This window comes from Serinus canaria, chromosome 6 (genome assembly GCF_022539315.1).
Source record: "Serinus canaria isolate serCan28SL12 chromosome 6, serCan2020, whole genome shotgun sequence".
NCBI lineage: Eukaryota > Metazoa > Chordata > Aves > Passeriformes > Fringillidae > Serinus > Serinus canaria.
Window position 1 is genome coordinate 23052608 of NC_066320.1, and position 27020 is coordinate 23079627.

General features: G+C 44.3%; 1 protein-coding gene across 2 annotated transcripts in view; it reads left to right on the forward strand.

The window, feature by feature from the left end:
* NEURL1 (neuralized E3 ubiquitin protein ligase 1) overlaps positions 1-27020 on the forward strand; it is a 140870-nt gene that overhangs the window by 51696 nt on the left and 62154 nt on the right. The window contains exon 1 of one of the 2 annotated variants that reach the window (XM_050976489.1): positions 7503-7628. The exons of the other annotated variant lie outside the window; for it this stretch is intronic. Within the exon in view, the coding sequence (XP_050832446.1) occupies positions 7595-7628 (34 nt within the window). The 5' untranslated portion in view covers positions 7503-7594. Of the gene's footprint in view, positions 1-7502; positions 7629-27020 lie in introns of those variants that run through there. 2 annotated transcript variants of the gene reach the window in all.

The window sequence follows — 27020 nt, forward strand, 5'->3', positions numbered from 1 at the left end:
GGCAGGAGCAGTTGGGGTTGTTCTGGTTTGCAGAAGTTTGCGACAGATCAGAAGGAGCTGTGGTAGGTCAGAGACGCTCAGTCTAGATGCTGCAGTGGTGAATACATTAGCATGGTTTAGATCCTGGGGATATGGACATTCTTCTGTGTTTGGTAATATGAGTCTCACGTCCTGCTCTGATCCCTTTTCCTGGAAATGGAGATGTGGGATGGAGAAGTGACTGGAGGGAAACATGAGCATTGCTCTACTTAGTACAGTATTTGCACTTTATGTTCATCTGCTTTGTGCTTTGATAAAGTAGCTATAAAACAAGTGGCATTTGGTGAAGGTAAAGCTGTGGTCTTTTGTCTGATTAAAGACAGGACTGATTAGGTCCTGTTTTCCTGAGTTGAAGAACCAAAACTCTTTTCTCATTCCAATAATAGCTGCCCCCAGTCTACTGCATCTGGCTCGTGACCTTTCAGGATACTTCTTGAGACTGAGTTAGAGTCAAAAGGTCTTTTAGTTTGAATAACAGAAGAAATAATATCAAGGGAGGGAGGCTAAATTTCAGGTGAAATGTGAAAGGCCACAAAGAGTCTAGGATGGGGAGGTACAAAACATCAGTATCTGGTGAGGGAGAAATGGAAGACCAGAGAATGGTGAGTAAGAGATGAACAGAGGGCGTGGGAAGGGGCAACCCCTATAACAGGCATGACATGATTTGTTTGGTATTTACACCAGCAAGATTCCTCTCACCAGGGTTAAAAAATTCACCTGTGTCATGCATTTTGTCCTAGAAGTACTTGACCTCCAGCTCCTTTGGTTCCCTGGAGACCAATGTGAAAGAGCTTGTGAAAGCAGCTCTGTGCAGGAAAGTTCTGTGAGTAAGTCACATTTCCTCTGAGATGGCCCTATAGCAGGAGACAGGGCAGTTTTGGGGTGAAAGGGGGTGCATGAGATCAGTGATCCTGGACGAGGATCACTGACTGCCCTCTGTGACCCCAGGACCCTTTCAAAGCCCAGGCTAAAACTTTCTGTGGGCACCTGCAGTGGGGGACATTCTCGTGGACATGGGGTGTGAGACTGCCTGCCCATCTTGCCAGCCCAAAAGGTTTCTTCTGGATCCTGCTGCCCTTCGCTGTCCTCTCTGGAGGACTTTCAGCAGGGTAATAAAAAGGTGTTTCTCTGCTGGGCTAATATTTACATCACAAACATACAGTGCCTTTGCTTGGTGACAAACATCCCTGCATGTAAGTGAGTGGCTTTTCTGGGAAAGGGTGGCACAGGAAACAGAGAGGTTATTCACTCTTATCCTTGTATCTGCTAAGAAAAATCTTTAGCAACTGCATTTCTTTGACAAGGGAGCGTTATTTAGATTACAAAGTCAGGCTCTCAAAACCTGTCACGTGCTGGAGTGGAAGCTGTCTATCTGACCTTGGTGCTGGTGCTTTCTGATTACCATATTTGCCTCCTTGGTTTCACAGGGTCCTGCCTGTGCCCTTTCTAGAGGGCATTGAATGAAGATTATTAGAATGAAGTAACCTGTTGCTTGAAAAGGTCCTTACTAAAATTTTTGAAAAAACTCAAAATGTGCTTCTTTAGCTCAGGCGGAGAGGAATCACCATTTCTTACAGTAATATTGTGAAAGTGAATGTGGTGTTTGCTCTGCACTCACATGTTAAAGCAAAAATGCCATAAAAATACTGTTGATTCTAGCTGGTAATTTAGTTTTTCAGTGCAGAGTTTGGATATTGCCTGTGATAAAGTGTGAACGAGCTACTTATATAATACAAAAGTGTATATATTATACCAGTATTCCCTGTAACTTTGTGTGGAAAGACATTATACTTGGGTTGCTAAAGTCTGCCATAGAACCTTATCATGTGATACTGTTCAAAGTTTCCAGATATTTAATAGCCACAGAACTGGGCTTGAAATAACACATTTCTCAGTCCTGCCATGTTGTCATTGTGCCGTACCTCCAGTTGAAGTAAAAATAAGGATATTCTCATGAGATTAAAGACAATATTTGCTTTGAGATAGAAACTTTAGTTTTCTCTGTAGTTCTGAAAACATAAGTCAACTTAATTCAGGTGAGTGCTATAAATCAGCATTTCTCTGGTTTTTAAAATTACAGTGTTTCTTCTGGTGACGTGTTTTTATATTCATTTTCCATTTTATTTGGATAAGCCTAAGATTCTTCTGAATCTTGTGCTTGAAGAGGGAATGTGAAATGGCAGCAAGAGGCAAAGCTATTAATTTAGCATGGAAATGAAGGTCAGCGCTGGAGGCATTTGAAGGCCTGGTTGGTGTCATGCACAGCATGATACTTGCCCTCAGGAATGGGCTTCTGGCAGATTCCAGGGCACCTTGCCCCTGGCAGACACAGTTTTTCTGTATCATTTAAAAGCTCCTGGTTAGTGTTTTCTTGCCAGGCACATCTTATATTGAATTCTGTGATTTTTAGTCCTTGCTTCCTTTTAGTTTCCCACAGAGTTTTCTCAATATATTATCCCAAAAGTATACAAGGAAGAGGGAGCACTCTTGGCTTTTGGTGCAATAATTTCTTTCCTGACACCTTCATGCCCTGAGTCACTCTCGTTAAAGATAAACCCCCCATCCAGTGGGGGCTTGTGAGCATGTACATGCTGATGGAAAAATGTTGTGCAATTTGGCCTGAGGTCAGTTCAGTTCCTTTCCATAGAAATCCTTCTCCTTTCTCAGCTTTTTGTCCCTCTCCAACACTGCTGTTTCTCTGCTCCACTCCTGCAGACAGTCAAGCAGGGAGGTTATGATGAAACACTGAGTGCTGGCAGTGTCAGGGTTAAGACTTGGACGTCCTGTGGCAGCTTTGGTTTTTCATAAGCAGGGGTGGCAGCCCTTGAGCAGTGGCATGAGGCCTCTGGCTCTCCTTCACAACCTGGACATCCATTGCAACACCTCCCTGATGTCTTTATTGCCCTGCCAGAGACAGCCTTTACCACTGTGCTGCTGCAGCTCCTGTCACTAAAGCAAACACAGCTGATGTCTCATTTAAGCTAAGTGCAAAAGGGAGGTGGTTAGTCAGCCTAAAGATTTTTTCCTGTCCTTAAATTCCCCTTCCTGCTGTGCCTGCAGAGAATTGTATTGGGGTAATTGAGCCACCTGGGTTAGCAGTGGCAGTGCTGTAGATTGTAGGCATGAGTCGCAGGTTTGATTTTAAAAATTGAAGCAAGAATTTTGAATTTCCTTTGACTTACACAATGAGATTTGGCTTTCATCCCGAGCTGCAGCTTTAAAATAATGCTTAATAATGACATAACTCGTTATATTCCCAAATGGCTGCATAAACGTCAGCTAATCAGCATATTGCCTGCTGCAGCAGTATCTGTGTCTTTGCATTGCAGAAAAAGGATTGAAGGTGGAGACACACCTTTTGTCTAAGTCACCTCACCTTAATTAATAAATTAATTTTGAAAGAATGCATAGAAGGCAAGGTTTCCTAGCTGCTTCTTGTGTATGCTGGTGAGACATTTTTTCTTGGATGCTTCCTTGCTGATAATTTTTCCTCTGAAGTTACAATGGCAGAGGTTCCTGAAGGAAATCTGTTTTCTGTACAGATGAAGCTTCCCCCTAGCAGCGGTCAGAGACTCATGCTGAAAAAAGACCTAAGAGTGTGTTCCCATAAATTATCCCATCTTCCCAGATGAACTCCAGTAGCTGAGAGTACTGCATTGAGTGAAAAAGGGCAATTTCTAGTCAATCTGTTTGTTACCATAGAGTCAAGTGTGGTAATAGAGAAACTGATTGCAGCTTTTAAACCTTTTTAAAAGTCATTGAGAGAAGATTCCATGTACCTGGTGAATATTAGATTGATTTCCAGAGTTCCCACCTTTTAACCATGCTGATATTCAAGGAAACTTCTTGGACTGTTTCTTGGCTGGATGTCCCTACCTGCAGCACCGTTAAAGGAGATGTGATGCCCATCAAAAGAGGTTTTATTTCTTGTTTAGTCTTGCTAACAAAGTGTAAACTCCAGTTCTGCACAGAGCCAAATCCAGTTCCAAAGGACTTATAGCTGCATGAGACTTGCATGAACTGGATTTTCATTTTCTTGGCCTGGCCTATGCATTACTATGATCTTATCCTTGATCTCCCTGAGTTTTCATCCTTTTCTTCTTCTCTCTTTGTATCTTCTTCTGTGTTTCCTCCTGTGCAAGACAGGTCTCTGCAGAGCTGGTTCTCCCTGCTGTGGTTCCCTGCAGGTATCTCTTCTGCTTTCCCTGGGGTTGAATGGGCTGTTTGGCTCCGTTGGGATGTCTTTTCCCAGACCATGATGGTTCTTTGGCATCCTCCTTGCTGACCTGCCAGCCTTCACACCAGGACACCAGGAAAGCAATGCAGAGAGTCACAACCCTTCCTGGCCACCCTGCCTGGTACCCAGGGCTGGGGATTTTATCCTGGGAGGGCTGGGAGAGGTGCCCCATTGCCTGCTCAAGGCTGCTTGGAAAGATCCAAGGTTTTAGCTAATACATGGCTTGATGTGCATGAATCTATTTTCAGAAGTGCTCTGCAGCCTCAGCATCCTACTCTTGTGGTTAATAAGTATATTTGCAAGATCAGACACTGCCTCAAAATACTCCTGCTGCAGATTTCTCCTGGCTTGAGCAGCAACACTGCTGCTTGGCCAGAGTTTGCTGGATGCAGTTCATGAATGGAAATGGATTTAGGGGCTGGGTTTTTGTTGGGTCCAATCTAGTACCTTTGTCAGTGATTTAGAAGGGTGTGCAAATGGTGATGCTATTGATTTTTATACTTGATGCCAAAATGGGAGGCCTTATCCTTATTGACAAGGACAAAGAAACAGCCCAAGGGGACCTGGAGTGTATTGACAGAGAGAACTGTAAAACAGGAACAGGGCAATGGGAAGGATTTCCCTTTGTCTAGAGGAGAACCTGAAACATGAAAGACTGAGGAGTAATTTGGAATAGATAAGGTCTGAAATGGGCTTGGAGGTGGCCAGAACAAATCAGCAGTAAGTTTCAGGGTGATGTGTCTATGAAGGAAAGATTTGCCATATGGCAAATAAGCTTCAAGGAATTGTCACAGAACAGGCCATTCTACTGCTGTGGATGGCTCTGAGGCTCCGTGTTCCCCAGGAGCTGCTCCACAGCACTGGGGGAAGCTCAGGGGTGGGAGGGGATGCTGGATTCTTTTGGAAAAAAAACCCCAATTTTAAAATCAATTGAAATTGTTTATAATTTTCTGCCAAACAGGATGACTCATTCTGGCAGTCTGCCCTCTCCACCCTCCCCTTCAGACAAACAAACAAAGCCAATAAGTTGGAAAAAATAAAATAATCAGAAAAGATAGCAATTCACACTTTTCCTTTTGGTGTATTCAAAACAAAGGGCTTAATTTTATATTTTTTTTAAGGACATCATTTCAGAGCTGGATTGAATGACCATAACTTGAAAAAATGAGGTAAAAATAACTCTGAAAATAAAATGGTTCATTTTGAATTAAAGAAACATTTTGTTCAGTGAGATGCACAAAGCATTCATTTTTGGGCCAACATGAAATTATATTTTTTTTTCTAGCAATCTCTTGGTTGAGGCAGTGAACCAAGAAGTCAATTATTCACAGAGCTGTAGCAAGATTAAGGTAAGGATGGAAAGCAGAGCTGAAATGAGAAACTGAGGGAGAAAACTTGGGATTGAATGTCCAAGTCAATTTTCATTCCTCCAAGTGAAATGTGGTATTTGATGTTGTAAATTTTTGGACCCTTTGCCTGAGAGGGTGAGGTGCCCCCCAGAAGATGAAAGCAGCGGTGTCCTTGTGGCATCTGTGGGTCCCCAGCAGCCAGGGAGCAGAGCAGGCTGCTGTGATGGGTTGGTGTGACCTGAGAGATGTCCTGCACCCACTGGGGCCATAGGGGCCTCACCACGGTGCTCAGGGCACGTTGTCACCCCACACGCTGCTGCTGTAAATGCAGCATCATCTGGGGAGGGGAAAAAAAATAGAAGGAAAAAAAAGCAAGATTCTTCTTCTGCCAAGAAGCTGCCATGAGCTCTGCAGAGTGTGACTTTGGGCAGGGATGAGCAGAGTGCTGCCTGCGTGCTGCTCAGCTGAGGAAGAGCTGCTGCTTGGCTCTGGAGTGGGGGCGCGCGTCTCGGCGGGGCAGGTGGGAGCAGGGGTGAGCCGGCAGTGGTGACCGGATGGAGGGCTCGGGAGAGGCTCCTCTTGCAGGTTGAAAATGCTGGACACAGCTTTCCTCAAGCACGCAGCACTAGTGCAAACACCCTGACTATGCTTTTTGGCTTGGGCTTTTTTTGCACTGCTTTTTTTTTTTTTTTTCCCTTTTCTTTTTGTTGTTTTTCTTTTTTTTTTTTTTTCCCTCCAGAAGTGCTGAGACCTCAGCACACAGACATCCTAAGCAAATAATCCTAACAACACAGGCAAGAGAAAATCTTATTTCCCTTTTTTCCGGTGGCAGACTCGAGGCAGTGGGATGGCAGGATTTGCCCAACATCATGGTAAGAGTTGGGAGGCAGGGCTGCTCTGGCGGCTGCACAAGTTTGACTCCCGCTCCTTTGCAGAGAGGGGAGCGACTGCGGCGCAGCAAAGATGCATGAGCTGGTTTTCATCGAGCCGGCTGGGATCTGCCGGCGCTGGCTGTGGCAGCTCGGTGCCCGCTGTGTTAATTTACCCACAGAGCAGTGGACAGGAGAGATGCAGGGAGAGGAGTGAGCGGGTAGGGGCGTGCGGTGCTGGAGATGGAGAGGAGGGAACGAGCGAGCTCCTGCATGAACTGCGGGATGCAGAGAGCAACCGAGGGACCGTCCCTGGCTGCGGTCCCTGCGCACCTCCTTGCACCGCTCTCGGCATCCCCTGCTTTTTCTAACGCTGGCCATTATCCATCAGCAGAGGTAATGAGCTGGAGCGCAGGAAGCATTGTATCTGGGCTGAGCATGCGAGCCCCGCACAAAAGAGTTTACGGGGGGTAATGTTTTGATTATTTTAGTCTGTGGCGAACCATTCTGCCTTTCGAGCACTTCTTTATTAAATAGTTAATAATTATTAATATTAATAAAACTATGAAATAATTATTAATTAACCTGCAAAAGCCGTTTGAAAACTGGTGTGGTGATGTCTGGTAATAAATTTTAACTTTTCTTTTTCCCCGCTCTAATTTATTCCAGGGTTTCGCAGTGGCCAGCGAAAGTTTCACGTGGCCAGAGTCGTTTGGTTTTATAAATGAGTTCTTAATTTTTGTTTGCTTTATTTTGCCCCGTGGAGTCAGAGGTGCTTCCCGCTTTGTTCTTAGCATTGCCGGGGCTCCGGGTACCGCCGGGTTTTAGCCGGGCCGGCAGCACCGCTCGTGGGTGCCTTCGCCTGCCGCGCTCCGCGCTGTGCGTGGGGAGGGGGGACACGCTCTATCGGTGAAACGCCGGCAGCTATTTCAGGAAGCGAAGTCTCCTCCTTCTTATGTAAATAAAGATGACAGCTCGGAGCGCCGGTGCCGCGGCGGGAGGCGCGGGTGTGGGCGGAGGCTGCCGGCGCGGGGCAGCCGGGTCCCGCGTGGGCCGGGGACTGCGGAGCGGAGCCGGAGCCGGGCGGGGGCTGCGCCGACATGGGGGGGCAGGTGACCAGAAACCTGCTCTACGGTAAGGAGCGACCGCCCCGCCACCGCGGGAGGCGGCTGGGAAAGGTGCGGCGGGGGATGTCGGGGATGCGGATTCTGCCCGGCTCTCCTCCCGGAGCATCCCGGCCCAGGAGCGGGGCTGGCCCGGGAGGAAGCCCGGGCTGGGATGGGGCTCGTCAGGTTGGACACGGGGATAAGGTGCAGTTACCTGCCCGGACAGCGCTGACGGGCTTGCTGGGAGGTGTCAGGGTTGAAGGAGAAGTAACCGTGTCCGTGTGTGTCTGTGTGCGCTGGGTGACAGCCCCGCCGGGAAACGCCAGCCCCGAGGCCAAGGTTACTGCCAGGCAGCTGAGAGGGCTCTCTGAGCAGTCACCTTATTTCTCCTTCCCACCAGCAGTTTCTTAGCTGAATTGCTAAGGTTTGGAGTGAATGTCGGAGGGAATTGACGAAGCTGAGGCTCTGAGTGCAGCCCTCTCCCTGGGTTTGTTGGGTGATGCACAGCGGGGCGAGGGAGGAGCTGGAGAGGGACCGGAGTGCCCTGCATAGGCCAGCCTTGAAGCAGAATGTGCATCTGTGGACAAGGTGCAGTGTGAGACACGTCCTTGCCTGCACAAATCTCGTACAATTAATACTTCTGTGGGAATATTGCAGTCCTTAGCATTGACCCTGTGTTGTGCTCTGAAATGTTCTGTGTGGGTTTGGATGTAGTGCACTGCATGCTCAGTGAGGTGTGAATGGGGTTTTCAGAGGCCCTTCCTTGTCACAATAGTAAACATGGATATGGAAGACACAGGTAAAGCGCTGTGGAGTATATCATATCCTTGATTTGAATAGAGATACATGAGGAATATACAGTTACACTGTGAATCTTCATATTACAGCCCTGATTCTTCTCATATTTTCTACCAAGTCCAAACCCCATAGTTTAAGGAACAAATAGGCATAGTCAGGAAGTAAATGACTCTCCCCGAAGATATTTAGAAAGATGATAGAGATTTTTTATTTGTTCATTGTTTGTGTTATGAAGTTTCTGTGGCCTGACCTTATTTCTTATTTAATCTCATGATATGCATGCAGTATGCAGAATAATTGTACTGCTGGGTCAGGAAAAAAAAAAAAAAAAAAAAAAGAGAGAGAGAAAAAAAACAACCTCTGGTTGTCTTCTTGTGATTGTAAGTTAAGTGCCTTTTCCACTCTGAAGCATTATTTCAATGAATTTTAAAAAAAGTCAGTGAAAGAATAGAAAATATATATGTTTCCTGAGTGTGCCAGGGGCTTGGTATTCCTGTTGGGGCCTTCTCCTGCCTGCAGCTGGCAGTGGACTGCACAACAATCTTGCAACTTCTGCCTTTCAGTGATTCTACTCCAGCAAGCATTCTTCTCTTTAATTTTTATTTGTTGGAAGATGGAGACTAATGAGGTGATGTGGGTAATTAACTCAAATTTTCCTCTTCAGAGGGGCTACAGGCTGTGTTATATACAGAGGTGATGCACTGCTTTGTTCAGCACAGTGATACTTGAAAAAAAATAGGGATTATATTTTAAAAAAATCATGCTACAAAGGCACATTTAGCAAAAATAGACTACATCTGCACTTGTGGTTTGTCTGTGGCTACTGTTCCTCCAGTTCCATCTTTCTGTTGAATATTTGTGTTTCAGATATGTCTCAAAATAGCTGGGGAAAGAGAACAGAATCTGTATCCATTTCTCATAAGTTGAATTGAAAGTGAATGTAACGATGCTGAAAGGAGTTGTATTGATAGCCTTAGGACTGACAATCTTTGTCTTCGATAGCACAGATAATTAATTAACCAGTGTCCTTCAGACATTTCTGGTGACCTCTCCATGTGGCAAGGATGAGGTGGGATTTTTACAAGCACCTGTTCACTGAAAATTAGCTCAGGTGGGGAGATGCTGCTCATGCTCTGCTGAGCTGGTCCTGGGGAGACAGCAGGTTTTCCTGAGACTTGTGCCCACAGCTGGGTGCTGGGTCCCTGCCTCTGCCTGGGCACACCCTGACCTTGTCAGGGTCATAAAAGTTAATTGAGATAAAAGCTCCTGGAGTGGCTCTTGAGGGAGGCACCCTGTCAAAAACATCATAAAATCAGGTTGTTTGTTTTAAAAACTGTGGGTGCCCTGATGTAAGAACAGAGGTTTGGTGTTGGCTGCCAGCCAGCTGAACATGAGCCAGCAGTGTGCCCAGACTACTGGCATCCTGGCCTTCATCTGCAATAGTGTGGCTAGCAGGAGCAGGGCAGGGATTGTCCCCCTGTGCTGGGCACTGGCGAGGCTGCACCTCGAGTGCTGTGTCCAGTTCTGAGCCCCTCAGTCCAGGAAGGACATGGAGGTAATCAAGTGAGTCCAGAGAAGGGCCACAGAGCTGTTGAAGGGTCTGAAGGGTTAATCATTTGAGGTGCAGCTAAGGGAGCTGGAGGTGTTTAGCCTGGAAAAAAGGAGGCTCAGGGAAGACCTTAACACTCTCTACAGCTGCCTGAAAGGAGGGTCTAGTGAGGGGAGTCAGCCTAATCTCCAAGTAGCAAGGGATAAGGACAAGAGATGATCCCAAGTTGTGCCAGGAGACGTGTTGATTGGATATTAGAAAAAATTCTTCTTTGAAAGGGCAGTCAGGCATTAGAACAGGCTGCCCAGGGAAGTGGTGGCATCACTGGCTCTGGAAGTGTTGAGAAAGAATGTAGGTGTGGTGCCTGGGAACATGATTTAGTGGTGGACTTGGCAGGGCTGGTTAGGAGTTGGTTATCTTAGAGATCTTCTCCAGTTTTAATGATTCTGTGATTGTAGGTTTACAGTAGTCAAGTACAACCACACACAGACTGTCATGAGGAACACCTGGCATCATTTTTCTCCCTTTCACTCACAAATCTGCTGTCAAACAGCCAAGATACACAGCAATCCTGCTGGATAGAGGAGACTCAACGTCCTTTGGCTTGAGAAAAGCCACGAGTGGGTGACATGTCATGCATGGGGTTGCACGGGCATGGTGGTGGCACTGGATGTCCCTGGACCCGCACTGATGCTTGGCTCTACTGTGTGAAGTCCTGCAAGCCAGTGCTGCTGATCCTGTTTGAACCAAACAGTGAGGTACACACAGGCTCACGTGCACAGGCATCTCCCTGGGTGAAAATGCTGCTTTCCCATTGATGTGTGGCTGCAGAGCTCATCTGCCCTAAGGTGGAGATGGTGGGTGCTGAATGGCCCCTGAGTCACCTGAAGGAAAATTTCCCACCCCACCCGAGAGGAAAAATAAACTTTTAGCTACTGTCACTAAAGCTACCTGAGCTTCCTAAGAGAGCTCCACTTCTGACTTTATTCCCCACTACCAAACAAACCCCAATGGCTTGTGCCATGAAGAGCAGCACCTTTGTTTGTGAAAGGAGTCATCTGATGGCTTGAGATGTTGGGCCATGGGACTGTTCTCTGGGCAGTGCTGACACCCACTCAGGCAGTCTCCATCTATGTCCCTTTGCCTGGCACTGTGACTGAATCTGCTCCTCTTCCCCATTCCCTCTTGCTTTCCCACACCCTCTGTAGAAGTCCTTGTGGTGTTTTCCAGAGCAGTCTACGCAGCAAGAAGAAAAGTAAAAATAGGAGGTTCAAAGGCAACACAACCTTGATGGGCAGGATGTTTACTTACTATTTGAAGTGTAATATCTATATATGCAGTGCTTAACACTATTTTAAACAGGAAATGTTGATATGGTTCCTTGTGATTCACAGAAAGCTGGTTTCTACAAGAATGACTGTATACCACAGTATTCCTATAACAGAGTCAGAGTTTATTAAGTAATTATATTAAACTACATGCTAGCTAATTGTGCTTGAAATAAATGTCTAATAGATGCATATGCCATAATACCTGAGTTCTTCTTATGTATTTGGTACAACTTGCATCTGCTGCAGTAGTTTCTCATGCCTCGTATGGCCATGAGTGAGCTGCTATTTGTAAAAGATCCTATTCTTGATTTTAGGGGCCAAATCTATGAGATTCAGTCTAAAGGAAAAAATCCCCAAACACCTGGGTAATTTTTATGTCTCTTTCACTAAGAACCAAACTGACCCAAAGTGATGGTTTGCTGCTGCAAAGGAAGGAAGCTGCTGCCCTGTGTGGGAGAGGGGTTCAGTGTAGGTAGGCATGCAGAGGTTATGATGGCACATGCACATCTCTACAGAGGACCTTTGACTTGCTAGAGTGTACACTGTGGGTTAGTCCACGTGCAGGGCGTATGTGAGTCTGCTTAGCTGCACATTTGCTCAACAACTACCCTACTATCACTGGTAATTATTAATAAATCACTAGTTGCAGGGCTTTGTTTCACTTTCACTTTAATTATGTCACCGACATGCATCAGAATTTTGCTGTGGAATCATTTTTAAAAGGAGCAGGGGAAAAGGTATCTCATGTCACGTTTTCCAAACTGTAATTGTGTGGCATCCATGTAATTGCAAAGAAGTCTCAAGTGAGGGTATGTCTGGTTTTTAGCCCAGGAGGTGGTGGTGATTGACAGGTGTGATTTTCAGTTGGAAGGGCTGAGTTTTTAAGCTGCTTGCAGAAGGTGCTCTGTAAGCTGTGAATACAATATAAATAATAGCTCTAATACAATATAAATAATAGCTCGTGTGTCTTTGTGTGGTGTATGCAGAGGACCACATAAGGGTTATGCATGACCAGATTTATATCTCCCATGTGTAGGTCTGGTGAGCAATGCAGCCACATTTGTGTGCTGCAAAATGGAAGAAGGAAGCAGGAATTAGGTTATAGCAGGACTTCATCCTCAATGCATGGCAATAGGTTTTTGGGTGGCTATCTGGATTCATTTCCCATTTCATTGGGGTCTCATTTTCCATGGACATTCCTTTCCTTCCTGGCTGTTCATTTATTCCTGTACAAAAGAGTGTGAAGCTCTCCTATGATCCTTCCCCCACATTTTGTTCTCCTGGAAAACAGTTTCCAGGTCTTGTTCACATATGTTGGTGGGAGATCCACAGGACATTCGGGTGCTGTGTGGAAGCCTCAGCCCCCATGGCAGTGGCTGAAGAGCTTTGGGGAAGAGCAGAGGGTGGAGGCCATTTCCCCAGTGAAAAATGGCTATGGTATGCAACTTCTTTCACTCTTACTTTGCACTATAGAGCTCTATTTTTCCTCTTTCTCTGAATTCCCTGTAGAGTGGTAAATGGTGTGTCTATATGCACGTGCTGAGATCAGCCCCACGCTTTGTGTCTTGCTGTCTATTCATTGCCTGTACTGCAATAACCATTCCAATTACCATAATTTACCCTTGCAGTTTATATCACTAAACAGCATTGTTCTCTGCACACACATATATTCTAGTTTAATAATTTCCATCTTCTTACACCTAATTAAAACTTAGAGTATCCCAGAAGAAATAAGAAACAGCAACACCAAAAAAAAAAAAAAAAATAAAAGACTTACAGCACCAACTGCTAGTGAGATTTCTCTGCAAATTGTGTTGATTTTATTCTAATAATCTCTGAGTTATTGGCTAGATTTTGGTGTAACTTGCTATTTGATGGAGTGACCGGTGATGATATCAGACTCAATAAGGGATGAACATCTCCTCCTTTGCTTGCTGAGAACTAATACAGGACGGAGGAGCAAAGGTTGTTTCTAAAGCCCCTCTCCTTTCAGCAATTGCCATATAGCCCTGAAAGCAAAAGAGCCTGTGTGTATGAGGAATTAATCCTGTTCAGGGTTGGATTAACTGGTGCAGAAGACCTTGGGCAGGGTGCCAAAACAGTGTTGGCATTTGCTGAAAGTGGAACTTCCAGAGATTATTTTGGTGCGTGCCTCTGACCTGTGTGTCACCTGCCAGTGTCCCAAGGTGACCATAGATAATAGAGCATTATCTGCTGCTGACAACTCTTGTGACAGGAAGTGTAGCATCTCTGTATGTGGGGATTTTATGGGTAACCACGTTTATACTTGAAAACTGCTTTATTTATGAAAGGCAAATGAGTTTTTCATTAGCTGTGGCAGTTTTTGAGTGTAGGGATCTTGCTCCAATGCTGAAAGCAAAGGCTGTTCCTGTTCTCATTTTGTCCTTTGCTTTCATGGCATTTTCTCATTAACTTTTCTGTCAGCTTTGATACTCTGTTCTGGTGGGACCTTGGGAGTGAATGTTGTTTGTCAGATTTTGTTGTCTCATTTGTCTCCTCTTGGACTGCTCCTTTCCCTCCTCTATGTGAATGCCTTCTTAGCTCTGATCCTTCTTCACTTCTTCCTTACTTCTCCTGTTTTCTTAAGAATTATGTGTGCTATATTAATCTATCATTCAATTAGTTTCGAGGCAGCAGGTGTCTCTTCAGGAAGGTTTGTAGGGTCTACTGACATGTTCTAGGGAATCATTTGCATACTTAATCAAAGCAAGTACTCCCACAGCCTGAACATTCATATTGTTAATAGTACAAAATAAATTTACCAAATAAATATGATTACCATTGCAGACATAAGCAGGAATTAAGAAGAGGTTATCTCTATACATATGATCTCCAAAGTTATATGGCTGCTTTAGTTTCAATAAAGTACTTTGCTTTAATGATATCTCTATGTGCAGGGGGTTGCATCAAGAACAGTCTAAAAATTAACCCCAAAGGAAAGGGAGTTTCCTGTAAAGTGAAAGCAAACCAAGGGGTGGAATTAAAGTTTGCTCTCAGGAGTTGTCAGGGGTCAGTGATGACAGAGCAGGGTGCTGAGCTGTAGGAGTGTGGCTGTGAGCCACCAGCTTGGCAGTGCACGTGCCCATGGTTGGAGCACATGCTTCAGCCCTGTGGGTCCCTGAGCTTTGCTCTGGGGTTGATTCCTTTGACCACTGTTGTCCTTTCATTTTTCTTCTTGTCTATTCACCTCTAAATCAATGTTTTACTTTGAAAATGTTTTTCTCTGAGTCCAAAATGAGTCAGAGTCACCTTCTCTGTAGCTCTTGTCGAGTTAGTCTCACCAGTATTTCTGTTCCTTGACTCTGTCTCTTGAAAGGACACTGTAATTTGTTGTCATTAAAAATAACATTTCAGATGACTGCAGTTGGTGGTGTTGAGGAGAGGAATCCTTTGGTTCATCTGAGATTTACCATGGGCCTGATAGCTCAAAGAGGGTGGGCTCAGAGTGAGACATAATTGATTGGATGCATGAACTTATTTTCTTCATTAGACACATTGATAGCACTTCTGTTTTAAAGAAGAAGGGAAATAGTAAAATGCTTGTGTAATAAAAGCTAAATACATTCATGAACATGATACAGTGTGCTCCTGATTGCCTCTCCTCTAACAGCCAGCATCGGCAGAAATCTGAAGTTCTTGCCCTCTCCATCAAGTTAAAATAACTTTCTTCAGGAGAAACCTTTGTGTTAAACCAAGGCCCCTTGCTATGAAAATCAGCTCCTTTTTGTGGAGCAATTTACCTAATTTTCTGCCTATTCCAGTAAACAGATCCTAATACAGAGAGGAAACCTGGAGGGGTCAAGTAACACTCATACTCATGGTCTGACTTGGCCCCATCACGCTGTAGCTCACAGGGTGGTCCTGCACAGAGGCTGTGTGGGGCAGGGCCATGCCAGGTGACTTTCCCAGGCATGCTGGGTCAGCTCCCAGAGCTCAGCAGCTTGCTCACAGGAGACTTCGATGAGCTCTGGAAAACAGAAAAGGACCCAACACTTGTCTCAAGGAGGAAGGCTGTGACTTTTCTGTAAGGTTTGCCTGGATAGCAGAGGCTGATCCCATCTTTGCCTACCCTAAAAAGACAGTTCCCACAAGTGTCTTGCAGATGGCTCAGTGTGATTCTGAAAATGCTGGTTTAGTCTCACTTCTGGTAAGTCTCTGGGTTACTTGCTGTGATTTCATGAACCCTTTTCAGGCTGACACTGCCAGATTTTCTGTGATAGGCCCTGCTGTGCAGCCACGTGGCGCCGTGTGGATGCAACACTGCAAGGTTTTGGCCAATAGACTCGTCAGTAAAAGCAGGACCTGCTGTGAGATTCTGGGGTGGGACTGAAATTGTGTTTTTCAAGAAACTCTGAGGCTTGTGGCCTGGCTAAAGCAGAGCCCAAGCAGTGTCTCTTGAAGCAGGAGGGAGTTTGAAGGAAACACATGCCTGAGTTTGAGCTGCACGTTGGCAGGTCTGGGAGTTGGTTGTGGGTTCTTGGCTCGGACTCCTGCAGGAGCCTGTTTGTCAGCTCCCTGCAGTGCTCCCTCACAGCTGAGCCCTCAGCTTGCTGTATGAAGTTCAAGTGATTCTCAGGCTACTGCAAATCCCTACTGCAGATCTGTGTTATCAGCCAGGGGGAAGCTGCACAGCCTCGGGAAAAGTGGATGGGTTTGATCCTGGGAGAGCTCTCTACCTGTGGAGAGGAGGCTTCTGCCTACAAAGCAGGGATGGGAAGGTGCTGTGCAGAGCCCCAAGGGAATGCTCTCCCCTGTTTGCAAGAGTAGAAGGGGATTTGAGCCACGAATCACACTGTGGCACACAAAGAAGCCATTTTAATTTCAGTCTCTGCTGGAGGCACCACGTGGGAAAGAAAATGTGATTGGTATGAAAAGAAATATTTACGTTTCTAGGAGCAGAGACCTCCCAAATAATTAGTATCACTTGACAAACTGCTGTTTAAAATGCAAGTGGTTTAAGTGCTGCAGCTCAACAGGCATTTGTCAGAGCCCTGGTGTAAATGTGATCCCTGCTCTGGGTTGGTTCCTGCTGAAAAGTAAAGGAGATTTCCGGTAAACATCTTTTGCTTAAGGAAAATTTCTCCATGGTTTTATCTTTTCCTTGGTTGGGTAACTTAAATGTTATGAACTGGAGAAATGGCAGCTTGGTGGCAAGAGTGTTTGGGATACTGTTTTGGAATGAAAGAAATCCTGGATTTTATTTTTTGTTCATCAGACCAGGCTTTTGGTCAGGAGAAAGATAGAAATGTCTCATTTTCTAAAGCTTTTGGGAGGAGGAGGGTAAAGGAAAGGCTTTTGGGTGAGAGTTTTGAAAGCCACAGCTTCATCTCTGATCTGCCTATCTGTAATATTCACTGACTCAGCTAAAAGTACTTTAAATAAAACCTTGCTTTTCTCCAGGGCTGTTTGAAGACTAACTGAAGACATAAGAATTGTTAAGAATTGGTATTTTTCAAAGGTTAAAAAATTGGCAGCTTATAAAGAGATTGAGATAAAAAAGAAAAAGTTAAAAAAAAAAGTCTCTGGAAGATGGAAATATATGGGTGCCTATAATGTACTGAAGTATCCCAAATCAAAATGACTTCTGTCTTTGCACACCAAATAGAATCAGATTATCAAATATAAAATAGAACTTTAAGAATCTAATTGCTTTTACAAAACATCACTGATGATATTAATTTCTTGCAACTTGCAAAAGAAGAATTGCTCAATTTATTTTCTCATTATCTTAAACTAGTTCAATGCACCCTCTGTTTTTCATCTCTGAAGGGTAAGAGACTGTAATTTGTGGTGCCTTCTTGTTTTATGATTCTGAGTGAAGCTTAGAAGGAACACAAGACTGGGAGTCCTGATGGGTGCTGGTCCCATACAGATCTCACATGGAACTGGAGCTGCAGCATGGTAGGAGTTGCTGTTCTTCTCTTAATCTCTCTGCACATCAGTGGCTTTGCAAAATTGCCCAAAGAGATCTTGACCAAGAAGCACGGCTGTGACAAGGTTCCTGGGCAAACCTTTCTCCTTTCTGACCAGCCCAAGGCACTATTGCTTGAGCAAGGGTGAGTGATTCAATATCTTGATATTGTGTCTCAGTATCTCAACACTTGGATTTTGGATGGTTGCTGACTGTAAAATGATCTTACTCTCTTTGGCCTGTGCTATTCTGTGCATGGCTCCTAGCAGTCAGTAGGAAAGTGGCCAGTGCTGTCTTTGGGATGCTACAAAGGATATTGCATCATGTTAGAAATGAATTCCTGAAAATGGAGATGCAGTGATTGCAGTTCCCTGCATCCTTCCTACACAGGTGTGCAATGGCATCTATCAAACAAAGGACAAAACATCTAGGATATCTGTACCAGTGGTAAAAAGGATAAATTCAGAGAAATATCTTACAAATGTACTGCAGATAGTTTTGAAAGAGTGCTGAAGTCATTCATCAAGTTTGCAAGAGCTGACTGCAGCTCTCACAGTGCTCTTCACCAGAGATCCTGGAACCTTAGCCATTTTGCTGGGAGATGTTTTTATCCTGTTAGTTGCAAAGTGGCTACCTGACCTCTCTTTACCCAGTCAGGAGTCATCCCACAGAGAAGCTTCTGCTCTGAACCCTCATCCAGCAAAGCTGCTCCCTGGGGACTCCAGGCCATGCCTCATCCCAAGCTGACTGCAGCTTCAGACTGACCAGTGTACGAGCAGTTGCTTGGGGATTCAGAAGCTCTTTAACATTTGTTAACTGGAATATTTGGAGATTTATTTGCTATATACACATGCCAATACACACTTTCCATCTTCTCTTAATGCTGTGCTTTGGAAAGCCCATACTTTAACCCCTGTGGACAGACTTTATCAGCTTTGTTTTTAGTGATGTGGCAGAAGCAATAATTTTGTGATACCATGTCTGGTACTGCTGGCTCAGTTAGTGCAGAGTGGGGTGTGTCATTCTGTGTGAGCAGCTGTAATAAACTGTAGATGTGAGCAAATTACACTTAATAACTTCAGTATTCCAGAGATTTTGAAGTGTACCCTCTGGAAAAAAAAAAAAACAACAAAAAACAGACTGATGGTGGTTTGGGATTTGTGCAACTTCAGTTTGATAACAAATATTTTGTGTTTTTCCTCTGTGTAGTTTATTTACAGCAGTAGGTTCAGATTTTGAATTGAGATCTGCTTTTGGGTGCAGAAAACTAATCAGGGAGATGCTTTATGGCCCACAGGTCTGGATTTGCAGACTCCAGTTCAACAGCTGTCAGAAAGAGCATCTGTCAGGGATGCAGTGTGGTCCTTATTACATTATAATTTAGTGCTGTGGCTTAGAAAAACAGCTCCATTTATGTACTTAAAAAACAACCCCTGCAAACCCCTAAAAAAACTAAAGCTCCACTGATCTTAGTAGAAGAAATGCCCCTTATCTGAGCATTGACTAAAGGATGTCACACTTTTTTTTAAGGTAAAAAAAGCAAGGAAAATGGATGGATGAGTTGGTCTCCACACTTAATTGCTCCTTGCTTTTCTGAAATAGTGTATGTGTCTTTCCCCTGACAGAATAAAGTCCCCTGGGCCCTTTAGGCTTGTTTCCAGTTCACAAGTGATCTTCGAGGCACTCACCCTGTGAACGTGGCTTCATCAGGAACAGTGCTCTGACTTGTGTGGCATCAAATTTCTTCCTGTTTTCACTCTTATCAATACATCAGTATAGAAATATGCCCCCTCTGCATGAATTGTAAAACTGTGTGTTGTTCCCATTCCAGGCTGGCTTGGTTTTCTAGCCCATCTCTGTTCCTTCAGCTATTTAGAAAAGCAGTCAATTTTCATCTTCATGATGTTCCTCCTGTGTCACCTGCTGTACCTTACCCGGCTTCAGAGATGGCAACAGGTCATCTGTGTCAGGAAAGGTCATGCAAATAAACCTGCAGCAATGTCAAATTGATGAAAACTGAATTATTGGCAAGTTTTTTCCTGTTTGTAGGCACTGATGTTAAATTTCAAAGCCAGAGATGGCAGAACTTCCTTGGTGTGTTCTCACAGGAAACACTGGGGTACCTCCTCTACAAAAGAACTGACTCTGTTCTGACCCACATCATTAGAAAATAATCATGAAGGTTTGGGGGGGGGTTCTGTGAGGGCTTATAATGAAAGGGCTTGGAGCTTCTAGTTTGAAGTGTATTTTTGCCCATGCTAATCAGAGAGGACTAGAACTAACTTCCATGTGCTGCAGTGGGGACAGAAGCAGTCACCTCCTGCTGTCCTCTGGGGCAAGCAATAGCACTGGCCATGAGTGTGGAACAGCATGGGCCCTGACAGATTCATTAAAATAACAGACAATCAGATAAAACATTTGCTTGCTTACCAAGTTGTGTTCCTCTTGTTCCTATTGATTTTCTTGTATGCAGCCTGTAAACACTTCTGGGCAGGACCCATCTCCTCTTTCTGTCTTTGTGAGATTTGGCATGAGGTGGTGGCTGGGCAGGATGACTTTTAAAGAAATAAAACAGATCTGTGTGTTCTTGTCTTCAGGCAATAAGGATGCAACACCCTTGGTCTTCTACTGGCTGACCCATGGCAGCAAATGCTAAGGAAAGCAAGTTCCTCTATGGGCTGCTCCATCAGCTGCTTGTAGCAAAACCTGAAGTGAGAATTCCATGGGAACTGCTAGGCAGGATGGTGGAATAGCATTCACACTGGTTCTTGGAATAAGCACCAGAGATAGTGCTTATTTTAGTTAAAGTAAACTGTAACTCTATGGTCTGGCTGGCTGGTGGAGTTTCATGTTTTAATTCAGTGGTCCAAGTTCAAGTTCTGGTCTGCTGAAGAAACAGAGTTATTTACTGGTAAAGGGTGTTGAAACTGGTGCAAGCAGTGTGCTGCAGAGCCAGATGAGAGGGGGAAAGTCAGTAATTTAGATTCCACTTGTGACTGTGGTACAGAAAGTGCAGATTAATGAAGGAATGTGTGCATAGAGGGCCAAATTCTTGCGTAAAGGGAGAAATGTTGCCCTTTCTCCTGGTTTTGCCTCAGCACTACTTATATTATTTGCCTGGAAAATAAAAATATTTTAGTGGTGTAGCAGTTAACACTTCTAATGCTACTGGAGTCCTCCCTGGTCTGGGCAGAAGTTCTTGTTTATAATTTCTCTTTGCGCATTGAAGTTGCTGGAGAGCAGGGCCAGTGCCCTGCCCTGGGCTGGGAGCTTTACATCTGGGCCCTTGTGCTGTCTCTGCCAGGTGCACTGGGAGTTTGGGAGGGTGATGGTGGGATCAGGCATGGAGCTCTGTGCTTTCATCCCAGCAATGTACCTAAAAAAATGCAGTTTTGGTGACAAACTTTTGCCTCATTTAGTACCCAGTGCAAGTTACTTTGGAGGAATATGTTACAGTTAACTAGTGGTCTGCCAAAATAAATCCATCTCTTTATAACTTTGTGAGATTGGAGAGCCTTGGTTAATCAGAAGGGCCTCTTGTGCTTTAGGAGACAGGGAGTTGTTGGTTTTTGGTTTTTTTTTTTTGAATAAGAAAATAAGAGGGTATGAAGCATGAGGAGAGCAAACCAGAATAGTACAAGAGGTTGGGGAAAGAAACAAGGAGTAACCCTAAGTGAGAGACAAATGCTGGATAAAGTGGGGCCAGTGAAAGAAGGGGAAGACTTGAAAAAGAGGTGGCTGAGAATCTTTAATACTTGTGACAAGGAAGGAGGAGGAGGAAGAAGGAGGAAAGGATGGCAGAGAAAGCAGGGAGGAAGGTTGTTGTGTGAGTTTTCCTGAAGAAGAAATGGAAAGAGAAGGAGAGAGTGGAAAGGAAGTATTAAAAAAAAGTGGCTCCTATAATCCTGAAATATTTAAGAGGATGTTAAATGTGGTCAGATAGTGAAAGTAATAGTAAATTTTGACCTGCCTGATAAGTTGCTAGCTCAAATAACCCCTTGCTTTAAGGATTTATTTGCTGCCAAACAGGAAATAAAGCCAGTGGAATCAATGTCTTTTGGGTCTAGTCAGTGTGGAGCAAGACTAGAGTTTCAGGTAATTTTTCCTTTGTAAGCACTTTCATATTCCATTTCACAAGAACATAAACCCTACAAAACCCCCCTGCATAAACAGCAGCCAGGTGACCCTGAGTAGATATATATTTTAAGAACCTCCCTTTAGGACTGCTTTTGGACTTCATATTGAAAGGAAATCTCTGACATTTGGGTAACTGGTGTGGATGGAAATAGTTTGGACTCTGTTCTGACCAACAGCAAAGAGAGCAATGCAATTTTCTGATGCTGAAAAAGAGAGTTTTCAGTTGATCAGAAAGAAATTAAAATAGGGGGGGAAAAAAAGACATAGAAAAGACACACTGGGTGACAGTATTTCCACAGCTACCAGTCTACAGGAAGGAAAAAGCACTGCCCTGAGTTTGGGGACATAGCACATCAACATCAGATAATTTTGGCAAAGATCACTGCACCTCACAAGTTTAAATATGGATAGGGTAAGGAGCTGGTTGTGGCAATGATGCTCTCGAGAGATCCTGTAAGGAAAAACAGCAGGGGATTTTCAGGAGGAAGGGTGTGAAACAAGAATGGTTTGAGCACTGTGTTTATAAGTAAGACCACACACAGAATGACCCACCTTTACAGTATCTTGAAGTGACTCTAAATGGATGATTTACATTAGAAAAAAGGCACACTCCAAGTGTAATTGTCATGTATGATAGAAGAAAAGCTGCCTTCTGAGTGTCTGTATAAACATCATTACAAAATAAAACTTCATGATCTGTGGTGCTGAACACAATCTAAACTCTCCAGCTGGGTAAGAGGAGATGCTCTTCCACTGCTCTGCCATTCATCCCAGTGCATGTCTTTCTTGGTTAGAGGTGGTCTCTGATTAGGGAGCTGTGCTAAACAGGACACTCAGGATGTGGAAGCATCCTCCAGCTGATCATCCACATGAGCATAATTCAGATATGCTCCCCAAAATACCCTGTCTCTTTCCACTGATGCAAAGAAAAGCATCCTATACATATATTGTAAATATGCAGTGGGAGTAGCCTGATGTGCACCTGATTCAGCATCTTGAGGTCTAGGGGCACATCTTTGATTTTACACAGGTACAGCTCAAAGCAAATTCAAGGGCTTGAGTTCAGAACCACAGCTTCTCTAATTTTCTTTGCATGGCTTTGTCACTAGGCTACATCATTTCTACCATCTCTGGGATTTTTCTTCTACAGATCCATTTGCTTGTCCCTACTGCTCTTACCTTTGCTTTCTCCTGCTCTCCATTGCTCTCACACCCTTTCTAATCCTGACAAATAAATGAAGTTTAATCTTGAGAGGTTACCTCTGTTTCTGGTGAACTCTCAGTATTCAGACTTTCAAGCTATTACACTGTAGATGGAAAATGTGCCCAGGACAGACTTTCCATTAAACTGTATTTAAATTGGAAGAGAATGCTGGCACCTCAACAAGTATTCCAGAATTAGATCCCAAAATACTGAGGCTAGCTAATCTTTTGGAAGAACAAAAAACTCTTACTGATTTATATTTAGCAGGGGGAATGCATTTTAAAAACACAGCCTATATGAGGCCCCTTGAACCAAACATCTTTTACATTGATTTGTAGTACATGGAAATACTACACAGCCATGAAATATTTGCACTTGGGCTCTGCTTTTATGTCTTTTTTTTTTCTTTTTTTTCTTTTTTTTTTTTTTCCAGTATGAACTGTCATGAACTCTGTGAGAGGGGTGCTCTGCTGCCTGTGGCTGTGCAGTGAGACAGGGCTGCCTGTGGGGCAGCAGCTTTGCTGCTCATCCTGGCTGTGCCCAGTGTTGCAGGAGGGGAAGGGGAGGAGCAGCAGTGCAGGCAGCACCACGGTGGGAACTCCCAGCTTGAGACTGTGGGGCTTTGGTTCAAGGTGGCTGCAGGTATTTGTGCTGTACCTGGGACCTGTGTAGAGAGGGGTGAAGGGCTGCTGGCCCTAATCTCAGCAGCACAGCTCTAAGCTGAATGTCTGCAGTGACTGCTTGGGCTTGGTTTATGTGATTATAAATTAGCAGGAATTCTGTAATGTTAATGAAAGTGTGACATGTTCTATGCATAGTTCTGGTCTGTGCTAAGGAAATGATTAACTGGAGTTTCTGTGGATGTGAGAGGTCAATGACTTATCCCAGCTGGGCAGTTTGTGGAAAAGGAGCTATGGCAAGAAGCGGGTTTGTTAATGCAGTGAGTCAGAAAAGCAAACATAACTTATAAATTATATGGAATCTTATGGCCAACAGTGTATCAGCTTATCTTTGAGAAGATAAGGATTATCACTGGACAGAGCATGGAAAGTTCAGGGTGTTTTTCTTCCTTATGTCCCACCATCTGCATCACAGACAGATCAGCCATCACCTTGGGCAAGCTGTTTCTATTCCTCCTGAAGCATCAGATATTAGAAAAGGAGAAGATTAACAAACTGCACATTTATAGGAGGATGATAAACAGAATTTCTGAAACATCCCTAGACCATAAACCTAACCAGACTTAACTTGCTTTCTTTTGTTAGAAGACATATTATTACATTTCTCTGCTGATAGAGCCTCATCACAGCAGAACAAAGATGTTCTAAATCAAGAAAGAAATCTTAGATGCTTCCACAGCATGATTTTTTACTTTGATCTTCTCATTTCCTACCCACAACATCAACCCACAATAATAAGTTAGTCAGCTATAGTAAAAAAACAAAGTTGCAGTAGCACCCAGATGCAAAGAGAATAAGGTCAGAAATGCCTCCCCGCTGTCAAAAACATAATTATTGCACATGCAAGTTGTTCCTTCCTGTGGATCAGAGGAGCTGCTGCAGGGAGGAGTGGCTGCTGCTGATGCAGGGATGACAGTTCCCTTTCCATGGATTTGTCTGGAGCCTGGGGGGGCAGCTCCCAAGGCAATTCCTCCTGCCCAGCAACTTCCAGGGGGGCTGTTCACCCCCTCTCTCCTTACCTGGCAGAAGGGAGCATATGGCTGCTTACTTATGCTCTGCTGTTCTTATGTGCTTAGTGAGCTTATGGTCCAGAGGGGCTCGGGGGGATTTGCACAGGGAGAGGGCAAGGAGGGACCTGGAAAGGATCTGCATCCATGGGAAGTGGAGTGGTACCAGAGATCTCTGTGGCGTGTCACAAGAGTAACTGAATTTTTGGGAATGACTGACATTGAGTAAATAGTGTCTAATTAGGGACCAGGAGATGGTTTATGATTACACAGCATCACAACTGAAGATAGGAAATTTAAAAATTCATTTGTAAGGGGAAGAGATTTCTTCTCAACAGCCTTGTGTGCATACAGACCTATATTCACACTTTTCTTCTTGGTATCATCCATTCTTCAACAAAGAAAAGGGCCTAATCAGCCTTGGTATTTTTTAAGTGCTTGCAGAGCCATCAGCTGGATTGTTCCTCCTGGAGACAGTGTGTGTGAGGATTTGCCTCCTCAGCTCAGTCCTCACTGCTGTCCCCTCCTTCTGCCTCTCCTGCATTTTGAGGGTCTTCCTCATCTTCCTTCCCTCATCTGGCAGAGTCTTCTTTAGACTCTGCACAGAGACATCTTCTCATGTCTCTGTGTAATTTCAACAACAAACATTGGTTCAGCCTTATCCTTCCTGTAGCCAATTAACAGATCCACTTCTCATCTGTAGTATTTAAATCTACTTTGACCTGCCTAAACTTTTGCTCTGAGTATTTTGCCTTAAAAAAAAAATTACAAACAACTCAGGCTTATTAAAACTGAAGCAGAGCTCTTATTCTGTCATTCCTCAGCTCCTTTCATCTGCTTTTTTCAAGCTCTACAAAAGTTGCCGCGCTCCTGACTCTTACTGATAATCAGAGCCTCAGCATTGTCTTCAAGCAAGCTTTTGTGGAGCCTCACATCCAGGTTCTGACCAGGGACTCCTAAGCTGAGGTGTTCAGCTGTGTTGCTAAAAAAGCCCCACTCCTGGGTCACTGCCTGGCACTCTGCAGAGGTTGCTGCCTCTGTGCATCCTGTTGGACAGGACATGTCTCTGCTCCTCAGCTACAGCCCTGCAAGAGACAGAGAGCAAATGCACATCCCAGCTGAGCAGAGACACAGAGGGAATTCCAGTGTCTCTCTGAGCTCATCCTCCTAAATGCCCTCAAACACACCAGTATGAGTCTTGCAGATCCCACTTGCATCTATCCCATCTTTAGGACACAGCCTTTCTCCTTTCCTTTCTCTTCTGAAGCTCTGAAATCATCTCTTCTGCCCTTGACATACAAAGTCTTGCTGTGCTTGCATTTATTACAAATTTCACCTGTTGCACCTATTTTCTTGCCCTTTGTCCTTACTGTCACCTTTTGCATCTCTTCCATTAATTTAATTTTTCTTTCTGAAATGAAAAATCAGCTTCTTTACTTTGAGGGCTCCACGCAAATTAACCACTCACTTCCCACCACTTGTCAGTCAGGTTTGAAAGATGGATCCATTGCAGATCATCCTGCAAACAACTCCAGCTTCTGCTGCCCACGTTTTATACTGGCTGGGGGGAGGCATCTCACAGATGCTGTAAAACCACCTTGCTGACCTTCATATCTCTTACTGTAAAGACAGCTTAGACAACTTTGCATTTCAGGTTCCAAAACCAAAAAGGACTGGTATTATCTCCTTTCATATGCATGTGGTTTGTCTGCACCTGCCTCTTGTCTTGCAGTTTGCAATTTAAATGGAAAATCTTACCCTATGCACGAACCTCCTCGCTTGATACATCTTGTCACCTCTAAAATAGCACAGATGAAAATAAGTTATGCTTTGGCTTTGACTTCTTTTGGAGTCTTGGATGGGAATGCTAGATCTGACCAGCTGGCTGAGATCCACCTTGTAGATACTTCCCTAATTCACTAAAGTTTAACCCAAAACGCTCCTTAATTTAGAATTTGGCACTCTGCCATTAACCCTTTGCATTTCTATCATTGATACCCCAACTCTTGCAAAGCTATATTCTCTTCCTGTGGAGAACCAAAGCTTTGCTTTGGCTTCTTGCTCATCTTGCCATGCAAGCATGAGTACTTCACTGTGGTGACAGCAATCTGACAGGGTCACTGTCATCCCACAGGCCCAGGGAGAGTTGGATATAGACTGGAGATACATTATTACTTACTCCCTCCAGAACAGCAAACATGTTTTTAAAGGCACTGAAGATTTGCATTAATTTATGGTTCTCTTTCTTCTGTGCACATGCCCTGGGTCAGGCTGCATCTGAGAAAATAAGGTTTGCAACCCCTTTCAAGTTTCCACTGGTGTTAAGCTAATGTTTATTTTTAGTAAACTGTATTTCAAATTGTGCTTTTAAGAATCCTTGTGCAAAGCCTAGCACAACAATTTCAATATGTTTTATCCTTCTGAGCTTTTTATTAACAAATATAAAAGGGTATAAAGGATCAGTGTAACTAGTTATGCTGTGTTTCACTGATAATTTTCAAAACTATGGATCCAGCTCAAGAAATGGTAAGGATTACAAGCATTCATCTCAGTTGAATTTTTTCTCCCTGTGCTGCTGCTAACTACCCAGCTTTGGGAAGGCTGTGTGGATAGTCCTTCAAGGGCAGGCCTTTTCTGCTGTGCTGTGTGGGTGTCCCTGTCCCCACACCCACACATGGTTTCCTTTCCTTCCTTCTCAAAATCCTTCCCTTTTAAGTGCTTATCCAGTAAGGCCACCTGCCAGATAAAGCCCTGTCAGCCTCTCTTGATAAGGTAATAACTC